This window comes from Fringilla coelebs (assembly GCF_963513975.1).
Source record: "Fringilla coelebs genome assembly, chromosome: 4".
Taxonomy (NCBI): Eukaryota; Metazoa; Chordata; class Aves; order Passeriformes; family Fringillidae; genus Fringilla; species Fringilla coelebs.
The window spans coordinates 71,929,652-71,946,125 of NC_140032.1; the positions used below are offsets into that span (position 1 = coordinate 71,929,652).

Sequence of the window (16,474 nt, forward strand, 5' to 3'; positions counted from 1 at the left end):
CTTTAAACCTTCTGAAGTGGAGTGGTGGCACTGTGTATTGTGGCTGTCTCAACTGTGTCACATGCTGTAACATGGAAGAGCAACTGGCCGCCGTGGCTGCTGTTTGGTATACCAAGTTTGTTGAAAAACTGTGTTTGTTTATTTGACACAAGAGAAGTGCTCGGAGAAACAAGAGGAATGAGGTGGCAGGTTTTGTCCTCTGTGGTGTTATACAAGGGAGATCAGGGCTCTTGTGTGCCTCCTTGTTAGAAATACCTCTTTGCTGAATGCCTGCGCTCCTTCTTCACCTAACTGCTGATAGGAGGATCTTGCTGAGCGCTTGCTTGGCCATCTCTTTGCAAGGGTCTCTGGAGCAGATGTGTCTGTGTGTTCATCTGTGGGACTGCCAGGGTGGGCGAGAGAGACCCTTCGGGGTTAAGGGGACGGATACCGCGGCCCGGCGTGGGGGGCGTGGGCAGGAGGGGGATTAGCGGGGGGTTACCGCTGGGCACTGACTGCAGCCCCCCGGGGCTCCCGCCGACTTTCGGGGCTCCCCGAGCGGCGGGGCGGCGCCGGCCGCCCGCCCGCGCTGCCCGGCGGCCCCGGGGGAGGGCCGGGGGGGTCCCGCCTCGCCGCCCGGCCCCTTTGCATTGCGCATGGGCCCTCCCCGCCGGGTGGCCATGTTGCAGTGCTAGCAGGCAGCGCAGAGGCGGCGGGCGGCAGCGCAGCGCAGACACCGCACCGCGATGGCCGTGGCCGTGGGCAGACCGGCGGTGCGCGGGGCCGGGGGGCGGCGGGGGCAGCGCGGGGCCGGGGCCGGATGGCCCGAGCGCCGATGGCCCGAGCGCGGCGGCGGGCTGTGCCGGGGGCTGCAGGAGCGCAGCGCCGGGGATGCCGTGCCGGGGGTTGTAGGGGTGCGGTGCCGGAGAGCGCGGTGGGCTCGCCCCGGCGCGCCTCCTCTGCCGCTTTCCGGGGCCGGGGGAGCCCGCGCAAAACTTTTTTTGGCCCCGTTTTGGGGCCGCGGCTCGTGATTGCGACGGGGCCGTGGCGGCGGCAGGCAGCTGCTCGCGGAGCCCCGCGGCACCGGGAGACGGCGGGGGTGGTCCCGGGCTGCGCCCGCCGCCGCTGGAGTGTCGGTGCCTTGCCGCGGGTGTTTCTGCCCCGCCGCTGCCCGTGGATGGGAAAAGCTGAGAGCGGGAAGGGCTGTGCCCCGTGCGGGTGGGCAGCCGGCGGGCGGGACGGGCCCGCGCTCCCCGGGAGGCTGCGGCGGGCGCGGCACGGCAGTCCCGGCATGGAAGTGTTCTGGGGCACGCGTGTCCTGCGTTTTCCCGCGTGACCGTTTTTCTGGGGGTGTGGTGGCCGAGAGGGTTTTTAGGTTCGTTTTGAGAAAGACAAAAGATTTCCCCCTGACGGGGAGAAAGTGAAAAAGCCCCAAACCCACGAAAACTAAATATGCCGAAAAAGAAAAGGAAATCTCTCGTATCCAGCTTGCAGAACCGTGAATGAAACTCCACCGTGACCAGACTGAATGCGCTTTTGTGCATTGTCGGCCAGGGGAGGGAGAGACTTGAACGACTTCCCGGTAACTTTTTCACTGCTTGGGAGTAGCATAGGAGTTGCCCATGAGTGGAGGACTTGCATGTGACTCCCTCTCAAAATAAGAAAATGGTCTGCGTTCAAGATGTGACCAGGATGAGACAAGTTTCTTTTAGTGTTTATTATGTGCTTGTGGATCTGCGGGGCTCTATGGTTCCTGTGATGTGGCAAAGCAAATGTATGGAGATGGAGTTAATGGTGTTACTGGAGGTGGGGAAGTTATGCTACTAAGCAAAATGAGAGCTGGTGTTTCTGAGCAGAATACCTATAAATTATACCAGCCATTTGTAAGGCTTCTTCTGAAATGTTACCTTGATCTTAAGTCTAAAGCATGCCTGGAAATTGAACTTTGTCTTTCAGTGTAAGAATATGCATTGAAAGTGTGGCTTCAGATGGTTTTTTTAGGGCAAGCTGAAGGGTATTGCCAAGCACAGCCTTTTGGCTTTGTGTGGGGCAGTAACTTTGCAGCATGAATAGGCTCAGGAACGTGGCTTATTGCGAGATGTGATTGCTGTTTGTTCTTGTGAATGTGTTTGGTGCTTTTTTTTTTTTCTTGTTGTTATGCTAAACTGGTGCTGCTGCTGAGCCTCTTGGGTTATTTTGGGGAATCCAAGTCCCCGGCCATCCCAGAACCACATCCACAGAAGGTTTTGCACCAGCTAAACCAAATTCTTGTCTGTGGACTGCTGAGTCCAGTCCAGTGGGACTGACTGAGGGATGAAGCACCCGTCAGCATGAGAGAAGCATGGGAGTGTGGGAGAGGGAAAGAGGAAGGCACTCAGCTTCCTCGCAAGCAGCTGCCGGGCAGACCCTCCATCCTGCGGAATCCGTGCTTTTTGGACAAGGGAGTTGCTTTATCTTGGGCTGATAAGAGAAGAAAGGATGGTGGCCTGGCACTCAGGAGGTGTTGGGCATGTTCTCTCTTACGTACCTCCTTATCTAATCCTCCCTGCTCCCACTTTGCATGCTGCTGTTGTGTGGCTGGGAGGGTGGCAGGCAGTTGGAAGGAATAGTTAATTATATGTTAGAGCAAGGCAATACTGGTGAAGGTTTGCCTTTCCAACTTTGTTACAATGCATGATGAAGTGGAGCTGTGAGTGGCATGCATCTTCTTGGAGGGAGAATTAAAGGAAGGGGGGAAAGAAAAAGGAAAGGAATGAAACCAAAAGCGAGTCAGTTGGAGTTAAATGACGATAACATTCCTGAGTCACAACCTTTTATGTCCTGGCAGGATATGACATTATGTTAATTGTAAAAGTATGCATAGAAAAATAACTTGAGCAAACTGCTCTGAAGTGTCTGTGTTTAATTGTAGCCGGGCAGGGCGTGTTTTGGTAGGATGGGAGGCTTCCTTTTTAAGGCCGTGATCCCACAGATGTGAAGGCACATGTGTAATGTGCTGCCTGTAATTTCATTTGACTTAATGGAGTCTGATCTGGGCATGCAAATGTAGAGGCATGCATAAGCAAAGTTTTGGCAGGATGGGTGCCGGGAGCTGCTGTGGGAGCTCTCAGCTGATGAAATCCATATCTGTGCTTAAACATGCACCAGGCTGAGAGGATGCTGTGGTCATCTGGGCTCAGTGTGAGATAAGTCCTTTGCAGTTTGGAAGCTGTTGAGATGTGCTGGCTCGGGACAGTTTTCTTCCTCCTGGATTCATCCCCAGCATCTTGACCAGCGTTGGATGGTTTGTTCATAGGTCTGAGTATGGAAGAGGGCCCTGGCCTACCTACCCTTCTCTTTATGTGTTTATCCTAAATGTGTATGGAACCAGAGCTTGGTTGTGTTACAGGAGTGAGACTCATGTTCATTTAAGAGTACATATTGATGTACTCCCCTCTCCCAGTCTAACAAAAACTGAGGGGAAAATGAGGCTGGAGTGCAGATTTTGCATGGGAACCATAGAAAATGTTATCTGAGAGATTAAAACAGCACAATGTATTCTTACTCTTCAATCTGTTTTAAAAATACTTGATAATGAGAGACTGCTGGTTTCCATGGAGGGGAGGAAGTAGAGGGAGATGGGAAGGTAGAGCAGGGCTGAAGCCTCTGTGCTTTGTTATTGAGCAGCAGATTTGCTGACACCCACTGGGCTCAGCAAGAGCTGGGGGCAGCACCTTTGCAGAGCCACATCTGTGTGTGCTGCTGGATGCCACAGAGCCACCAGGACCACTGGCCTGGGACAAGAGATGGGCAGCAGGGAAGGGGATACCCCATGCTTCTGCCTTGTGGGGCTGCAGACTGCTCTCACTGAACGTGGTGGTGCTGTGGGTGTGGGTGGCGCTGCTTGGGCTGCTGAGGTGGCCAGGGCACAGGGTTTGCCTTCCTTTCCTGCTGCTGCCAAATGGGGCTTTTGGGCCTGGCCTGGCTCAGCTGTCTGCGCCAAGGAAGCTCTGGGTGGTGCACACAGGACTGTGTTTTAGTTTGTGACCTTTTTGTTTCCTTTATTCACCTCGCTGCCTTGTTTGCAGTAGGAAATTATTTCAGACAGTTCGTGCTGCTCCTGTTGATGCTAACAATGGTGGGAACCTGCCTCCTCCTTGCTTTTATTTCAGCACAGCCTCAGTCACGGGGCAGGTTGTGTGTGTGCCCGCCACAGGCTCAGGACCTCTAGCTTTTGCAGTGGGAATGAGCTGGGGTCAGATACTTGAGGTACTTGCAGAGTCCTTGCTTTGTGTAGGTGAGATGATGGGGAAGCAATTTTAGTGCCTGAGTAAGGCCCCTAAAATAATGATGAGGATTGACTAAGCATGAATCTGAGGAATAAAATATTTACACACGGCTGAGGCATGTTTTATGTGTCTCCTTCCCACCCCTGCAGCGGCCCTGTGGCTCTCTGAGGTGATTCTGGGAGCATGGGTGTGAGGCTGCTCAGTGTTTGCTTGGCAGGAGAGAGGCCAAGGGCACAGGGTCTTCTGTTGGCTTGGCAAGTGCTGCAGCTTCATCCAGCCTTGCCCTTGGCGTGGTTTGGCTCTAGGCTTCAGTCCTGTGAGCTGCAGGGGCTCTTTCAGGGGAGGATACTGAAGCAGCTTCAGCGTAGAGCAGTTGGATGCGCCCAGGTGATGTAAAAATAAACAAGAAAAGCCTCCCAATAGTACGCGAGGGTTTTTTTAGGTACGCTGTGTAGCTGCCTTCACTTCCAGCTCTGTGAGCAGCTCTCCAGCCCGCTGGAGGAAGCGATGCGTGATAATGGTTCAGACAAACACCACGGCACGGGGACAGTTCAGCGCTGCTGCTGCTGCAGGAGGCTCTGGAGAAGAGACACAGAACCCACTTTGGGCTCTCTCTCTCTCTTAGCTCACAGCAGCATTAATGGAAATTTACCCCAAATGTTGTTCTTGCCCTACAGAGTGTAAGTCCTTGTTCGCATCTGCTACGCAGTGCGAGTAAGAGATGCTCCTTCTTGGCTGCTCCCTCCAATCTGGATGCGTTTCCCCATTCACTGCACCCTGGTGCCTGGTTTAGACACATGTGGGCCAGGACTTTGTTGCCAGAACTGTTCTTGTCCCCAGCTTGGGCAGGTGTGATGGATGGGGGTGTAGGGAGTGTCAGCTTGGCCATGCACGAGGTGCTGAAGGAAGAGCCACAAGAAGGAAGAACAGCTCCCTATGGTTTTCCTTTAGCAGTTCCCAGCCTTTCTGGAAACTTTCTCCCTCTCTGGAGTGCTCTGCTCATCCCATCTAAGTGGTGCTCTGCTGGCACAAGCTGTAGTCCAAAGGCCAATACTGCCTTTCCCTGCTAGTACAGTTATTTTGCTGAGCTTCGTGATTTATGAGTCTTGAGCTATCTTTGGGACTCCTTACTTAAAAATACAGGCTGTGCCCATGTTTTTGGCGACACAGGCTTAGTATCTGGATTTGCAATTAGAGCTGTTGAAGTGTCTGCAAGTAGGAAGAAGCTGCATCTTTTCTTTCAGGCTTAAGGTTTTTGTTCTCTGTAGTAGCATCCCACATAAGGTGCTGTCAAAGAGCAGAGTGCTGCTGTTTTGTGGAGTTGGTGCCTTCTTCCATCTGAGCTTACAGGTTCTTTAGATGTTTCCATTGTCTAATTGGATTTTCTGTTTCTGGGTTTCTTTTCAGATGGGATCTAGCTGCTGGAAATATGTTATTGAAGTACTGTAATTGTGGGTTATTTCTTTACCAGATCTGCTCATGAATACTTGGCAGGAGCTAATAGAAAAAGACTTGGTTTAAAACCACTTTGGTTTTGCCACCGTTGCTGCCCCTGCTTTGCCAGTGGCTCCTGAGAACTGATTCCTCTGCACAGCAGTAGTTCTAATAGAAATTGTTCCTGGAAATCTGCATGCCTCTCGTGACTTTCATTCAGGAATTATATTAACCTCTCTCACGTGATGGGTGTGGAAGTGAGGCACTGTTTTGCCTCCTGGGAGGGATATTTTTAAATGTCTTGCTGGGCTGTTTGGGGCTGTCTGTGGATCTGAAGGTGTCGTGCCAAGTCTGGGTGTTTCACTGGTGGCTTCGCTGGGTGCAAAGTCAATTACAATATCCTGTGTAAGCCAAAGGCTCTACAGAACTTAATTACTAGAAGGGCTGAATGTGCCAAGTGTGCAAAGTGCTTTGTGTAAGCACGTGAACTTGGCTCGAATTAAGTTTCTGGCAGTCTGGTGGTGGCAGCTCTGTTTTTGTCTGTAGAGAAAGTGAAAGGCTCAAGTTGGGGAGATGGCTTGTTGGTGACCCTGTGAGCTTGTGGCTCTGCAGGGCAGCACGGAGAGGGGTTCACAGCTAAGTATGGTAGTGTGACTTGCAGTAGAGGTGGATTTGCAAGGCTGCTTTGAGCCTTCCAGATGGGGGTTCCTGCTGTAGCCACAGTCAAGTCTTTGCATGTTGACACGCTCAAATCCAAATCATCTTCTTTCAGTCCCCATGCAAACCCTTCTCCTCTGACCTGAGTCAGCCTGGAGCTTTTGGCAGCTTTCAGATGAATGAACAATGCCAATGATGGTCCTGGCTTAATTTTTCTAGGACAAAATTTGGCAGGCAACAGACTAGCTTGGAAATGAGAAAGTTTCAGCCTGGAAAGGTGAGGGTACCAGGGTATGACTGACACTCCTGGTGTCTCCCTGCAGGAACATGGATTTCCCCGCCTGCCCTGGATGTGTCTAGGAAATGTACAGGGTTGCCAGTAAAGAGGTTGTGCATACATGTAGTTGGATTTTCTTTTTCTTGCTTCATCTGTGATTAAAGGTTTTTTCTCTGTTGTCTCCTTTAGTTTTAGTTGGTAGGATTCCTTTTCTTGGGTATCTGTGGAAGGAACACAGAAACAGCATGGCTAATGTTATTTCAACAGTCTTTGTTGTTGTTTTGTTGCTAGTTTGAGGTGTCAAGGCTGATATTGTCAGAAAGCGTGGAATTAAATAATTGGGAGCAGTACTCATTTATTCTGAGGTTTGCAGTGAAAAGATGAGGTTGTCATACTGTGAGCAGGTATTGCTCCCTGTAAGTGCTGGGAGTGATTACAAGGCTTAACGCAGCCATCTGGGACTGAACATATGCACAGTCCTCAAATCTTCATGTCAAGGCCCCAAGAGGAGAAGGGATTTTGTGATATCGTCTGGTGACAAATCACACCACTTCATCACCACATCCATTGGCTGCTGCTTTTTCCTCCTTCTAAACTGCTTCATGTCTGGGTTGGCCTATGGCAGGCCTCGTTATACCTTTGCTTTTTTGGGCAGAGTTCTGTGCACTGAGGTTTTTTGCCTGCGTGTAAGGACGAGGGTCTGGACGGTGGAGGGGAGGGGGGGAAGTAATCTTTCAGATCTTGTTTCAGCAGTTCACCTAAAGCTTCCCCTAACTCTGGCCAGGTAATGCAACTCCCTGCCACTGTGGATATCTTAGCAGAAGAAACAACCAATCAACCAGTATGCCTTTGTTAACCTGTAGAATCAGACGATCAAGATTTTTCATTGCGTTTGAAAAGGGTCTTATTGTTTTTCTGCATCTTGTGTGTTGTCTCCAAGCCAAGAGAAATCCCTAGTGCTTTTAAATGAATGCTTTGCTGCCACAAGCTGTCTTTTTTCACAGAAAAATTCCAGCCTAGTCTCATTCTGTTTCATCTGCCTCATTAATATTAAATACATGGCACTTTAATACGGCAGCCGGAGGAAAAGCAGGGAATTTCAGCTAATATCTGACAATGGCAAGCTGAGATTAAAAGATATCAGAGTGCTGTCGCTATATATAAAAGAGCTGGCATTTTTCAGGAGCACTTGACCTAATTTATGTCAGTTCTTTTCTCTCCTTGCTCCCTTAAATCTTTGCATCTTTAAGTGAGCCCTGAGATGCTCCTGCCTTTCTTGCAGGCCTGGCTCACTCTTCTGGGAGAGGGAAGGCTTTGGTGGTGGCAGCGCAAGTCCCTGGTGTCCAATGGAGGCAAAAGTGGCGCCAGATCCTGGAGCTCTCTGCGCTGAGGAGAGCCTTCGTGGAAGAAGTGTGGACTTGTGCTGTAGGGCAGCTCTTCAGCAAAGCTGTGGTAGGCTCTCCTGATGCCCTGAGTTGCACGGAACCTGGCTGGAAGTAAGAGAATAAACAACTTTTCAGAGCAATGCCTCCCCTTCTGGGACGCACAGTTGATGGTCACTGAACAACTGGAACGATTCACGTGTGTTTCTGATGTGTGATTGACTAGGACTGTCAGGGGACCTTCGGTTGTGTGTTTCCAGGTAGCTGAATATTCATCCAGCTGGAAAGCACTCCTGCTATTCAGCATTTGCACTTGAGCAGTTATTAATTATTAGAGCAGTAATTAGCAGAGCCACTTAGGATTAGGGTTTGTGTGGCTGACATGCTGGAAGTGTTTCGGCCTCTGATTTGGTGTGTGGTCTTGGGCAAATGTCTTTGTCTTGGTGTGCCTTTGTTTTCTGCCTGTGTAAAGCAAGAGATAATTCCCTCTTTTGTTTAGTGAGGTGCCAAGCTCTGATCAGAGAATTAATAGCACACCATAGTCATCTCTGCAGGCCTCGCCCTGTTGCACCAAATCGAGTGAACTCTTGTGGCACAGAGGCATTACCAGATTAATGCTTTTAATTAAAACTGCCTTCAAGAAAATAACTATTCAAATAGGGTAATATGCAAGTTGGTGTTTTCAAGGAGATGTAACAATAAGGAGGAAGGGTTTAAAGGTGAGCTGTGTGAGTAACTCTGACCTTGTTTCTCTGGGTTTGCCTGAGTGCAATTGAGGGCATTTTTCACGTAGCGCATTCCTTAGTGATACTTAAATTCTCTGGTGTAGGCCAGAACCATTTAAACAAAAAGCCAGAGGTGTTTTGTTGCTTAAACAAAACATTATTTGAAATTGTGGGTTGCCATGTGACTCCTGTCTCTTACTGAACACAGCTACATTTCCTCTAAGTTTGGCTTTGCCATGCATGGAGCTCAGAGAAGCTTTATTTTTTTTCCAGTGGGATATGCTTTACAGGATTCTAATATAACCTGAGGAAAGTGGGATTTTCATAGCCTAACCAAGTAACCTGATGATTTCTTCCAGTGGGTTGAGCCAGAAAGCCAGAAGTATAAATCCAGGCTAGCTGTGATACAGTTTATGTGCTGTCCTGGTTTCAGTTTGAAGGGAGCTATAAAGTTCACACGGGCTAGAAAATGTTTCTGGCATCAATTAGGTGGTTGGTCCCTATGTAAAATCCAGGGTAAGGAGTCCCAAGGGAAGGGTGTGTGGATGTTGTCAGTATCCACGCTGTGGTAAATGTATCTTTTTCTGAGCTGTGTGTGCTCAAACATCTCGGCAATTGGAAGCTGCTCAGGGCTGTAGCCTCGCATTCCCGTTTTGGTGCCGTGCCTTGCAGAGGAGGATAGTGGCCCAACATGTAGGGTTCTGCGGTGCTGGGTGGAAGGAAGGAGGATGGAGGTGGCTGGATGTGTGCCACCCTCCTGGGTACAGTGTAAGTAGGAAGGTTGTGCAAGCCCGCTCTTGAGGTTTATGCTCCAGTTGGCACCCTCAGGGGCTGCTGAGTGACCTGAGGAAATGTGAATTAAGACATCAAGCATCCAAGGAAGGGCTGCTCCAGCCTGCACTGACTCTCCTGGGGTTGGCATGTGCTGCTGGCCGGGTGCTGGTGTGTGACCTGGGAACCCTCATGCTGCGCCTGCCGACTCAGCTCCTTCTCCTGGGCAGCCATGGGAGGTAGAGCTGGGCATTAGCTTTCCTCTTTGAAGGCTTCCTGAGTTCCTCAGCAGGTATTCATCTGTCAGACCCCAGCTGCTCTGGAATATGAGCAACCCATGAAGGGCTGCTTGTGGCTTCGTGCATCACCTCCCGCTTTGAGCAACGTGGAGGTGGAGGCTGCAGTCTTAATAAAGGATATGCAGCAGCAGATCCCTCGCTTTGGTATCTCATTAAATAACTGGAGCCAAGGGCAGAAACGTGCCCCGCACATGGGAATTGTGCCCCAGTTTTGGCATAGGCGTGTCTGCAGCACTTGGAGATACAGAGCATGTCAGAGCAAGGAGCTCCTTCATGTGAACTAATCTTCCCTAGACCTCTGCAGGAAGCGCTTGCTTGGAGCAGCCTTAATTTGCCTCGGGCCGTGTTTGTCTTCCCGAATCCCTAGGTTTGGCTCCATAAATTTGCAGCAGGATTTACCTGCTCTGTCAGGTCTTCACAGCCGGGCTGCTGCAGGAGCTGAGGCCGGTGCAGCAGAGCCTGCTCATCTGTCCTTCTCAGCTGCTGTGTGCTGGCACAGAGCTTGGCCAGGCCCAACAGCCCAGGGCCTTGCTAGTGGAGGGATGCCTCACTGCCTGTCCTGGTGCTTCCAGGGAAAGAGAGGAGTTGAGAGGAAAAAGGGAATGAGAAATCTGAGTACCGCAAGCTCAAAAAGCAACAGCGTAAAGTAACTACGGGAGGGGCGAGCTGATGGCAAATCCTCTTGCTTATTGTTGTTATTCAGAGAAACAGCCTTGCAAAATGTTCTGTTCCAGAAGCTGTCCTTGAGCTATGGATTTCAACCAAGAGCAGCGCAATATGTATCATCTGCATTCATAAGGTTGCAAGAGTTTGGATTCTGTTTAGCTTGACTGTTCTGGAGAAATCCGAGCAGCTGGACTGTCCAGAAGCATAGTACTCCAGGGAATTCTGTTTGTTGGCTTTTGGGATGTAAGGGAGAGTAACACTGGGAGTATGGGGTTCATTTAACACTGCACTGTTACAAGCAGTGGCATGGGTTGCTAAAGCACAAGCCTTGACAGGAGGGCAGAAATTAAAATTAAGTCTGAATCCAACTGCTTCTGCTTTCCCTTCAAAGTGCAAACATGACTGGGGTGGACAGTCGAAGCAGAATGTGGTGGCCAACATTAATTAATCTGTGGGGGTGGATGCTGGCTCCAGTTTAACCTTCTAGCAGCTCCCACAGCTAATGGACGTTGCAGCAGCTTACGTATGGAATAATTTATGAATTTGGAAGAACACGAGTCCAGAGAATGTGGGTTAATGCCAGTGGTTCGCAAACCTCTGCCAACGGTCTTGTGAGCGGCGGGCTGCTGTGGGAAAAATAACATTGGATTAGCGCAGGGTAATGTTTGGAAGTGCCCCACTTAGCTCCTAAAGGCCGGCCCTTGTGCAGAACTATGCTGGGCTCTCGGTAGGACGCTCCAAAGTAGCAGAAATGCGTTACATCTGAGTCTGCTGCATGCACCAAACGAGAAGTGGGGAGCAGCACAGGGAGATCATTTTAGCTCCAGGCTTTTCCCAAGCAGCCTTAGCAGCATCTTTGTTGTTTGGGAGGCCAGTTTCCTCATTCCAGGTAATTGGGCTGTCTGGGCACATGCCAGGTCACTTGATCTTGCAGCTCCAGGGCAGCTGGGTCCCATTCCAGCCCTGTCCCCTGGCTTGGGAGCTGGTGTCGGGCGCCTTTGCCGCAGCCAAGGAACGGACGCCTTCCCTCGGCACCAGGCTCCAGAGCCGGATGTGAGCCCAGCAGCACTCCAGGCCTCTTTCCAGCTCTGCAGGCTCCTGCTTTTAATTAAACTGTCGCGACACTGGGACGGCCGGAGGATGACTGAGATACCCGAAGCCGAAGGTCCGGCTCACAAAGGTGTTTGGGAGCCTTGGAATGCGGATGGGAAGCCTTGAACGGCTCACAGGGCAGGATCGGTGTCTGCCTCCCACCAGTTGTGGTTTATTTCCTCTCTGCTCGTCCATCCACTCAGTGGCAGGGCTGAAAACATCTCTGAGGTCTGGCTTTAATAAGCAAGTGTATCCTCACGGCTGAGGGGGACCTTAAACAATGGCTAGCCCTTTGCAAGCCTGCTGAAGAAGTAGATGTGCACGCTTACCTGTGAGGATCTTGGTGGATTTGAGATAATTACAGATGGCTCCAAGGAGTTTGGCTGTGCTCGATCTGTGTTATATGGCATTTCTTTGCACTTCATGCCTCTAGGCTCGGTTCCGTGATAGAGCAGTGCTTGCCTCTGAGCAGCTGCCTGCCTGCTGGATAACGTGGTCCCCTCGTGGAGCTTATCCCTTTGCCAGCCACGAAAGCATCTTCCCTCACACTTCCTGGCCAACTGCTCTTTCTGCTGTGTGTATAAATGACTGCTTGCTGCCACTCCTGTTACAAATGCCCATTGTTCCAGTGGACAGGTTGAAATACAGCATAATCCTCAAATATTCTGCCGATTTGACGTATACCATGAGCTCACTGAACATGCAGCTCTGCCAGAGACTGTGTTGGGATGGAGAACTTGGGAAGAAGTAGCAGCTAGGGCAAGTCTGGCTCTGGAACTGATGTGGGGGGAATGCACCAAACACAGAGCTGATAGTAGTTTTTGGATCAAGTCCTTGGAATTGTGTGTAAGTCCAAAGAAAATTTTATTGTTACAGGATTCGTTTAATTAGCATCTGGAATGTAGCCACTAACGTAGGTTTGTGTGTAGAAAGATGGCTAGTACTTTCCTTTAGGAGTTGTTGTTTTCTACATGTAGATGTTCAAACAATACTTAGGGTTAATAAAACCTAGCAACAGCCAAAAGCAAAATATTTTTCTCTTGCTTATTTCCTTGCTCTGTACATTTAGACACTGTTCTTATTGTTGGGGTGGTTTTTTGTTTTTTGTTTTTTGTCTTGGGCTATGTATGTCCCTTTTTCTAGAGCAGAAAGGAAAATTGTTCACCAACAAAAGCTAAGCTTATGGAAACTACCAGTTGGCTGAAGGTTCAAGGCCTGGAAGCGTCTGAACCTGCTGACACGAGGGGACTTGGGGGTGTCACTGGAGCCTCCAAAGCCCTTGCAGTGAGGGAGGAAGGAGGAGAAGGGTGACTGTACAGGCTTGTGCTTTAATAAGAGCCATTGATGAAGGGGGATGTGGGGAGGTTTTTCCATATGCAGCGGCTTATGCCAGTTTTGCATCTGCCTTTATTTGCATTATTAGCATTACGCTAATAAATCTGCTCTAAACCTGCTTGCAATCCCTGATGCTGTGACACTGCTGTTTGCCAGCGGTTTGCACGCTGCCCCTTGCCAGGATCCAGCCCTGAGGTGGAAGCTGTGCTCACACAGCTCAGGAGGCTGCTGCATCTGCCCAGCTGTGGCCTCGTTGCCTTTACAATAAAATCCTGCCTGCACCAATCACATTTTAACTTTTCCTCCCCAGGAATTGCTGCCCTAGTTATAGAGGTGTTTGCAAAAGAAGACCCTGCAAAAGAACCTTGTCATGTAAGCCTGATGTTGGGTGTTATTGCTTGTAATTGAGGGGAAGATCCTTTCCCAGTGTGTAGAGTTCCTAGGCTCATCTCCTGTGGAAAAACCCTTTTCTTGTAGGGTGGTGGTGCTGCCTGAGCCACCTTTGGAGGCTGCCATGGGCTTTGGTTTTCCTTGCTGGTGTTTTGCGGGGGAGGCTGAGGATGTGTTCTGCAAAGGACAGAGATGGTCAGCTGCTGGAGGGGATTGGGCTGTGCTGTGTCATGCAGAGACCTTGGTGACCTGTGCTGTGCTGGGGACTTGTTCCGTCAGGTCCTTCACACTGGGTTACTTTGTCACCAGCAGCTGGAATTCAAGGAAAGCTTTAACACTTCTGGGGGGTGGGCAGGAGCAAGATCAACTCCAGAACATCAGTGTGGAGCAGCGTGGGACTCTGGATACTTCTGGGACTTGGTTTATCTCTCTGGAATGAAAGGTTTATCTCTGCTCCAGCTCAAAAACTGGAGCTGTCAAGCTAATCCTTGGATTTCTTGTGAGTAGAGAGTTAATCCTTTCTTCTGGTGCTGTGAATGTTTATTTAGCCATGTGTTTATGGAGTTCAGACTCTTTGGGCAACTGCTGATGTCCTGTCCAGGGACTCTTTATGGCTTGTAGCATCACCAGGATTGTAGTGGCCATCACACATCTTTGTGGTCCTGCCCCTTAACAAGTGATGGATATGGGGAGGGCTGTGGGAACATCGCTGGCTGTGGGCTGCATGTGAGAAATGTGTTTTGTCTTGCAGTGTCTATCGACTCCAGGAACATGAAGTTTCTGTAGCAGTTATCAGTGCAGCGAAACACAAGGAGGATAAAAAACCTAATGTAGGGTGGCCTTCTAGTCCCATCCCCTAAAAATCCCAGTGTTATGGCTGTGCTGCAGACTTAGATCAGATGCCCTTTTCTCTGGGGAAACTGTGGCCAGGGAGGTTTTTTGGAAAGACAAAACAGGATCTTTCAAGGTAACCACAAAAATTTGGAGTTAGCGAGGTGGAGGGAAGGAAGTAATTCAGTCGAAATATAGAATTGCTCCTATTCATAAAAATTTTAGTGTTGGCTTTCCCTGTTTAGGGCAGGAAAACCAGGACTTGCTGAAAGCAAGTGGGGAACTTTATTGCTTTCAGGTAGTTGAGAGCTCCAAGTCTATGGACTAGTATTTCCAAAACTGCCAGCCAAATAACTGAGTAAACCTTCACCTTTTCCTCCACATTCAGGTTCAGTCAAACTTAATTCCACTTTCCTTCTTTCTGGAGATGAAAAACTGTATGCTAAGGCAAACAGTATTTGTGATTTTCAATATTTATTGATTGCTGACCTTTTCTTATTCACGTTGAAGGATTTCTGTGGCGCCTTGGAAGAGCTCTGTGTGCCACGAGGGGCTCTGTGTGTTGTGTTTCCCTTCTCAAAGCAGATGTGAGGGTTGTGACTCAACACTCAGCATATTAGGCCACACTGTGAATTCATTCAAAGCTGGTTCTTTGGCTTTGTTGTTTACTGGTTACTTGGTCAGTCTCACACTCAAGTGTGCCTGTTGCTAGTGAGGTTGATAACGCCGGTCTTGGCTGAACACAAGTTATTTTCTCTGGCCTTTTCCTTAACAGCCTTAGTGCAATATGTGCGCATACTTGTTGCGTATGAATTTAAGAAGAGCTGGTCTGAGCCAACTCTTTCAATCCAGTTGGTGCTGGATTGACGCTTCCTTGGTAATGCTGGACCGGAAAAGTTTCCCTGGGGAATTCCTGTGTATCTAGCACTTGCTTGGGCTCTACGAACCTTGGTAGGGATTTGTCAAGGAGCTGGGTGATGATTAGTTTGGAGTTAGGACCTGTTTGCACTCACTGCTGTGGTACCTGGGCATGGCATAAGCCATGTGTGTATGTACACCTGTGTTACCTCAGGATTTAGGTGTGAGGGACAGCTCCTGTGATAGATCTGAGCTCTTTAGTCCAGAATGGAGAGAAGTGGTATATAAATGACCTGAAGCTGCGTGCTTTGGTAGGCACAGCGCCGGTGCCCTGCCTGGGAGCTGGGTCTGCGCAGACACCGGCCGTGTGTCTGTGTGCTGGGCAGCCACAGTGTCCCCCACCTGCCCCTGAGCGGGCCGGCAGGGCACAGTATTAACATGGATCCTGCTTGAGTCCCAGGGATCATTCCTTATCCGGAGCACGATCTGGGGCACCTTCCAGTCCTGCGGCTTGTTGAATAGGAGCTGACAAAACGTGCCCTTGATGTGTGGCTGCAGCTTTTCAGGAAGGAGCAAATGGGGTTAAGGGACTGCAAGGCAGCCCTGCTGGGCTGTGCCTTCGCCACCTCAAGGGAAGCTGCTGCTTTTTGTGTCCCAGGGGCCCTTACTGTGAGTCAGGTATTGGAACAGTGCTGCCTTGTTACGGCTTTGTAAGCAAGCCCTTTGGGCTGCCTTCCTTTCTCAGAATGCCTCTTCTGCTCTGGTTCTGTTCACAACCCTAACTGGACTGGATTTGGTGGGAGCCTGGGGAAGTTTGGAGGAAAACCTGGCAATGGGGTCGGATGCTCTGTTGCCAGGTTTATTTTAATTCTGCTTTTTGTGCCTGGGGGCAGCGTCCCAGAGAGCTCCCTCCTCTCTGTGGGTGAAACTGGAGTCTTGCAGAGTTCATGTATCACCCTTCCCTCTGTGTTGGGTCCCAAGTTGGGCTGTGCCTTCTGCTTTGAGCAAAGTATAGATCCAATGACTTAATGGCCCGTGGTGCAGCTGCTTCGAGGCTATTTTAAGAGCATGACAGTGAAATACAGGAAATGGCTATTGGGTTTTCCCTCTCTGCTGCCTTGCTGGACTGTATCTGTATCTGCGGTGGTGGGACACTGTGCAGCCAGGAGGGCTGGAAAAGGGCAAAGAACTGCAAGAGAGAGAAGTATTTCCAATGGGTATATAGCAACATGCTGTCCTGCTGTCTCCCAGTTGGCTTCTGTCCTTTTGATGGGAGTTGTTTTTAACTCTTAAGGTGGCAAGTTCTTAAGTCTAGCAAGAACTGGGCCCTGTCTGGTCCTGGCTGGTGTCAGCTGGCCTGGAGTCACGGCCTGACTCGTGTGTCGTGTCACTGTGCAGCATTTCAGGGCTCATGTGACAGAACCTGCAGCTCTCTGCGCTGTGCCTGGCTGAGGGAATGGTGGGGATGCTCCAAGGGGTAGCTTTGCCCTTCCCTGCGTGTGGCACTTCA

At 50.1% G+C, this 16,474-nt stretch overlaps 1 protein-coding gene across 3 annotated transcripts in view; it reads left to right on the forward strand.

Annotated features, from left to right (window-relative positions):
- SEPTIN11 (septin 11) overlaps nt 1-16,474 on the forward strand; it is a 51,070-nt gene that overhangs the window by 8,114 nt on the left and 26,482 nt on the right. For 2 of the 3 annotated variants that reach the window (XM_084205120.1, XM_084205119.1), the window contains exon 1: nt 658-752. The exons of the other annotated variant lie outside the window; for it this stretch is intronic. In XM_084205120.1, the coding sequence (XP_084061246.1) occupies nt 726-752 (27 nt within the window). In that variant the 5' untranslated portion in view covers nt 658-725. Of the gene's footprint in view, nt 1-657; nt 753-16,474 lie in introns of those variants that run through there. 3 annotated transcript variants of the gene reach the window in all.